The sequence below is a fragment of the Anas acuta genome, chromosome 12 (assembly GCF_963932015.1).
Source record: "Anas acuta chromosome 12, bAnaAcu1.1, whole genome shotgun sequence".
NCBI lineage: Eukaryota > Metazoa > Chordata > Aves > Anseriformes > Anatidae > Anas > Anas acuta.
Genome location: NC_088990.1, coordinates 1,654,069 through 1,660,422, shown reverse-complemented (window position 1 = coordinate 1,660,422; position 6,354 = coordinate 1,654,069). Strand labels below are relative to the sequence as shown.

The 6,354-nt window shown below is 48.8% G+C and overlaps 1 protein-coding gene across 1 annotated transcript; it reads right to left on the bottom strand.

Annotated features, from left to right (window-relative positions):
* Window positions 1–2,199: 2,199 nt before the first annotated feature.
* CALML4 (calmodulin like 4) lies at window positions 2,200–6,227 on the bottom strand. Its single transcript, XM_068695252.1, has 5 exons — window positions 6,104–6,227; window positions 5,973–6,003; window positions 5,020–5,160; window positions 4,624–4,812; window positions 2,200–2,498 (listed from the first exon to the last, which is right to left on the bottom strand). Exons 1-5 carry the CDS (start codon window positions 6,104–6,106, stop codon window positions 2,401–2,403), a joined length of 462 nt encoding a protein of 153 aa, XP_068551353.1. The 5' UTR covers window positions 6,107–6,227; the 3' UTR covers window positions 2,200–2,400.
* Between the last annotated feature and the right edge of the window lie 127 nt (window positions 6,228–6,354).

Below are 6,354 nucleotides of genomic sequence, written 5' to 3'. Positions count from 1 at the left end.
GATGGTATTAAAATCCTGTTAATTCACGTATAAAATGAATCATGGCAAGCGTATGGTAACACAGAACCTGGCACCTTTCTGCCTGTGTCACTTTTTGGAAAGTGAGGTCAACTGATGATGTCTTCCACTTCCTCACAAGTTCCCCCGAAGGGAAGGAAGGCCGCTCAGTTCTCTGCAAACTCATTTTCTAACCTCATTGCTCTACAGAGAAGGGGGGGAAGTGTTCTCAAGTCCTCCTTTTGTGGTATTAATCCCATATGCTTTGTGAGTTTTCCTATTTCATGCTAAGGTGTTCTTTATAGCTGATAATTCTCTGTGCCTCTGACCACAGTTAACATTACTTGGTAGAAGTCTCAGTCTGAGTTCTCGAAGTTCCCTGCAAATGTATCTCCCGAGGTTAATCCCCGTTAGTTTGCAGTAACTGCAGATGCAGCGAGGTGACCCAGCACGTGCCTGGCTCAAGGTACTGCTCGCTTTGCTGTAGCTTCCGAAGCTCCTGTAATCCTTGGACCGGTGGCTTCGTGTCCTCAAATTCTTCACTAGAAGGATTTTGGGTGCGCACGTGTCTGCGTGATGTGTGTAGGTACATCCACACGTGGCATGGGGAAGTGCTGCTGCGCCAAGAGCAGGGTGGAAGCAGCTCTGAATCACTCTCGTGGGCATTATTTTGGTGCGTCTTTGGGAAGAACAGAACACACTGAGCTATAACCTAGAGCGTGCAGTGCAAACACCGTGCTACGTCCACAGTTAAAGGCGAGGTAGCGATTTGGGCTTGCCCATCCCTCTCCACGGCAAGGATTGAGTAAGGCAAGGATTGAGTAAGCCTTCCAAGGACGGGCTGCCTGATAGGTTTTCCTTGGACTGTCTTGGAGCTGCCTCCTAACGCAGAGCTGAGGACTGGGAGGAGAACAAGCTGGAAGTTAATTCTTTGCTGCAGTTCAACATTTCAGGGTTTTAAGCACACTTTAAATATTTTCAGAAAGGGTTTTGTTTCGTCAGTGTAACTGTTTTTCTTTTTCTTTTTTTTTTTTTTTTTAACCAGAGCTTAGATTTCTAACAAGGGAAAATTGCTGGTGGTCCCCGAAAGTGCTGCTGTTAATTGTTTTAATTAACAAAGGGAAAAATGTATATAAGCAGAATATTAAAATTACCATTAATTCCATGAATTTAAATCTGTCATTCATTGCCTTAAAACTTTCTCTTAGTTTCCATACGGCATGCCAAACCAGTAAATGGCTTTTAAAAATGTATAGTAGACCAATGTCAGTTTGTATAAAAGTACCAAGTGAAAATATTTATTATATGCATTGGAAAAAAATGGTTTACCTATTGAATGTTACCTGTTTATGTAGAAATCTTTAGATGTAATAAAAAGCATTCAGCTATGTTGTGTTCTCTAAAATAAAAAAAAAAAAAGGGAGGGGGGTTGCAGGGTGCTTTCTGTGAGCTCAGAGTTGCAGAGGAGCCTCTCGAGCAGCAATGCTTTGCTTGGAGATGTTTTGTGGCATGGAGTGGTTCAGGCTTGGCTCTCCCAGCTCTGACAATGCTGCTTTGTTTTGTGAGGACACGTGAAGTGCAGTTCCCTTTTGCTGGCTTCTCTGCTTTTATTTGGGTAGTGTTTACCCAGCCTGAGAGGGCAGCAGCAGCCCGCTGCCATACGGGTGCGTTCTGGGGTGATCCGAAGCGGTTCTGAGCTGATCAATCCCCGGGACATCCGAGCTTTTATTTTGTCTGCAGATGAACAGATTTGATAATCAGCTGTTCTGGTTAATAGAGAAGCATTAAGCACGGTGCTGGATCATTTCTAATTTAGCTATTGATGCATATTGGAAACAAATCATCCTGAATGAACTCCTTGTTTCATAAGCTAATTGTATTCACTCAAAGCGAGCCAGGGTCTTGCTCCCTTGCCCTGCTACGAAGCACCAAAGCCCTGGAGCAGCTCCGGTGGGCAGGAGGCTGCAGCCTGCAGGCGGACTCGGGGTGCCCAGAGGCTCTGCACCAAGGTAGGTGAGGTTTTGGCCAAGTGTCAAGATGAATGGGGCATAATGGGGACAGTTACAGGGAAACGGTGTCCCTGCTGTTAGCTGGAACCTGCTCCTGTTCTAGGGAACCCTAAGCTGTATGGCACACCCTGGATGTAAGTGCACTTGTTGAAGTAAGAGTTGTTTTTTTAAGCACAACACGTTTGCCACAAGGAAATGTTACATCCAGTTTATTTAAATATCAGCTCACACTTCGCCACAGTGCTTCTCTGGAAATGGGGTGGGAACCTGTGCAAGTGCAATCGCAAGGCAGAATGGGGATCCTTAAAGGCAAATGCTGATTCCTGAGTCCAAGCAGCAAGGAGGAAAAAATGAAAAAAGTTTCAGGTCCTGCCCTTATCAAATCTCCTGAATTTCAGTAGTCGACTGTAGGAATACAAATGGCGTGGGCGAATTCTTCATATTTTATTGTTCCATTTGGTCCAATCTTAGCCTCTTTTAGCAGGTCATCAACTGAAAGAAAGCACAAAAGAAAATACAAAGATCAGATTTGGTATATGTAATGGATGTTTCAATATTCAAAATAAGAGGTTTTCAAAGTGAGTTTCCAGGATCACTCGCAGGTGCCAGCCAGTTTTAAACTCGAATTGATTTTGATTTGATTTTGGTGTCAGTGTCTTAACTTTTTAATAAAAAATTGGAGCAGACATTTTCTCTGAGTTCCTGTGAAGTGTGGTGCCGGTAATGAAGCTCTTGCTGGGTCACGCCAGCTGAAGATCAGTTCCTGAGGCTTCCCCATGGAAAAGACCCACAGATTGAATCCAAATCAGCGTATAACCACTCTTGGTAGGTTGGGTTGTTGGGTTTGAGTAACAAAATTGTTCCTATTCAGTTTAGCTGAACTAAGTGCTTATGTAGATTACATGCCCGGCTTTAAGTAGATTTGTGTGCCACTTCTAATACCAGCTTTGTGCTTGAAAGCAAAGCATCCCCTCTTGGCTGTGGCTCCAGCTGAAACCCATTCCTGGAGAAGCGGTAACCGCGGTCACCGCCTGGCAGCAGCGATGCTCCTCGGGCTGGCGTTGGGAATGCCTCGGGGGTGATGTCAGTTATTGGACTTAAAATGTTCGTTCTGCAACGACTAAACCACTAAGAGGTATTTTCCCATAAAATAGTAAACGTCAGTAAAATAAGAAGCACATGAGGAATTATGCATGGAAAAATGCTAAATGTTGCTGGATGGAGCTGCTGCTGGGGGTTAGATGCTGTATTCCTTCCTTCGGGTGATGGGACAGGAGGCGAGTTCCCTCGCTTTGCTTTACCTGTAACATACAGCACTGGAAGATGTCAGAGAACCCCAGCAGCTTTTATACGATAACATTTTGGGCAGCAGCTTCCTTTGATAAGGAATCTAATGCAGCGCAGGTGTGGGTTTTGGTCTCGTGATGCTGATGTTGAGGTCCTTGTGCCAGCAGCGTGGAGCCGTGATGGGACACTGAGAGCATGGGGCAGGTGGGCTGCAGGAGGAGCAGCAGTTGGCTTGGGCACCTGCATTCACTGCTTGATATTCCATCAGCAGGACACCTCCCGGGTGTCTGGAGCCTGTTGGTGGATGGTCAGAACAGATAGGTTTGCAGGCAGGTATCGGTGTATGGATAAAGGGCTATGGGGCCGGCAAGGCGCTCCGGGGAGCTGCAGACACAGAAGGTAAGGAACGATCCCTTGCTTCCAGATCTAATCCTCTCAAAGAGAATATCCTGATGGAAATCGAATGCTTCTAACGGCATAAATTCGAAAATAATTATTCCCAGAACGCTGAGAAATAGCACAGAAGAAAAACGTGTCGGTTCTCATTTGGTACGAGTACATTAGAGGAAAACGAAGCGCGAGCTTTTCTGGAAGCCCTGTAAATGAAGGGATGTGCCAGTAGTTACTGAACAGCCGCAGATGCTAATGAAATTGAGTCTGCTCTGGCATCAAATATTTATAGCAGCTTAGCAAGCTGGAGTTCAGCGTGTCAAGCCAAAGGGGGAATTTCTTGTTGAGAAGAAGCATCGCTTGCTTCGTGGGATCTATGGTGCTGCGTTAGGAGCTGGCGGATGGGCTGCACATTTACTCCCAGAGTAATGGGAAATCCCCCCCGCGCCTCCCGAAGCTTCTCTGTGTAATAGTGGTTCTTGCTGGGATGCCTTTAATTAGGGTTAATGTCTCCGTGTCTTCACTGTTTGTTCAGCTCTCATAATAGCTCCGAAAGTGTTTTCAGATGTAAATAGCTGCATAAACTATTATTCCAGTTAAACAATTGAGGAAAACGCTCAACGTTGTGCCTTGCTGGCACATCACCCGTAAGGCTGGCTCGGCTGATGGGTGCACCAGGATGGACAAACCTTGTCCTGATGAAATCCAAATCTCCTTTTACCATCAGGAAGGCCCTCAAGGAGCCTGACGGGGGCTGCACAACCCCAGCACCTTGGTAAAACCGTGGTAAAACTCCCCCCTTGCCTGCCTCGAACCGCTAGTAGGGGTTTCTGGTGCCCCACCTTTGGCAGAGGGGAGCAGCTTTCAGACAGGCAGGACTATTTTTCTCAGCTCAGGAGCACACACTAGGTCTCTGCTACGTCTCTGTGTGGTGAAATACCTTCTTCCTCGGAGAGCTTTTCTCCCAAGTTTGTCAGCTTGGCCCTCAGCTCCGAGACAGTGATGACCCCTCTCTTCTGCCTGTCTATCATGGACAAGGCCGTGAGGATTTCCTTCTCGGGCTCCTCCTGCTTCGTTTGCCTGTACATTATGTTCAGGAAAGTGGAGAAATCCAGTTCAGCATTTCGCTCTGGGAAAAAAAAGAGCAGATTCTTTACGAGGGGCTCAGTGCTGCAGTCCCCACCCAGCCCTAACACCCTCCTCTGTCCTCCTCCCAAAAAAAACAACCAACCAACTAAAAACCCCTGCCAGGACCAGATAGCTGAACTTCAATGTGCTTGTCTTTTTTTTTTCTGGCCATAGCCCAGCTCGGTTCCCTCGGCTGCTCCGGACTCACCAATTTTGTGCAGGTGAAGGTGCCTCTGCACCTCCCCTGGCGTGGGGCTGGCTCCCAGGCACCGCATCACGGCCATCAGGTCGCTGGCTTTGATCTTGCCTTTCTGTTTCTTGTCGTACAGGGAGAAGCATTCCTTGAACTCTAATTAAAAACCAAAACTCGCCGTTATGCCATGTAAGGTTACCTCGAGCTGCAGCCATGCTCCTGCTGCCTGCGGGGCGGCGTTGGTCGGGTTCCAGCGGGGATATTGTGTCTGCCTCCGGTGTCTCCTTTCACAGAGATACTGGTTTGGGGGAATTGGGGGGGGGAAAGGACCTGGAATATACTGCCAAGGGTAATTAAAAGTCCAGGCTTAAAGCTAACTGAGCTGATTAGGGTCCTTCGGTCTAATGAGGGAAGTCTGAAAGCGGAGCCTGGTCTGCAACCGAGTTCAGGACCATTAGGAAGCGTTTTTCTCCCCGTTCCTGGGGGCAGGAGGGGGGCTGGAGGCAGGGTTTGGTCCCTGCAGGTGGACAGCTGGACCTTCAAATGCCGGGTGAAGGAAGGGGTAACGCAAAGCACAGCGGGGTTTCCAGAGGAGCTGGGAGAACCCCAAACCCCAAAACCAGCCTCTTCCACACACCCCCATCACCCCCATCCTCGATGCCCGTGTGGGGGCCGGGTGCCCGTGGGGGTCGTGGCCCCGGCTGCCCCCTCACACATTGCTGAGCCGCAGCTTAACAGCTTTGCAGTAATACTTGCAGTAATACTCTTACTCCAGCTCTCTTCCGTGTTTCTAGTAGCAAACCCTTCCTGCTCGAGGCAGGGGCCCCCTTCCCAAAGCCAGCCCCCATTTCTCACCCCGAGCCCCCGCTGCCCCGGGCTGGCAGTGAGGGTTTGTCCCCTTGCCCCCCCTTTGCTCTGATCAGAGGTGAAATTATTGTAGGTGGGGAAAAAAACAAAAAAGTACTTACCATTAATTTGATCCTGTGACAGAAATTTTGCCTGCAGCGAGAAAAAAGGGAGAGAACAGCACCACAACTTTAAAATCTGGAAGGGGGGGTACAGGGGGGTGCGGTTTGTATCAGCCCAAACCCTCACTCACCATTATTTTGGATCTTTCCGTGTGTTTCAGGCTGTGGGGACAGGCGGCTGCTGCCTTCGGTGTCAGAAGGGCTAAAGTCCGCCAGCCCTGGGTGGTGAGGCAGGGCTGTAATAAATACCCCGCTGCCATGGCTACCGGGCCTGATCCCTGCCCGGCCGCATCCCGCAAGGCCCCGAGCTCTTACACGGGGCCAGGAGAGGAGGATTTGAGCCCAGATGCCGAAGCAGAGGGGGGTCTGCAGGAGGTGGTTG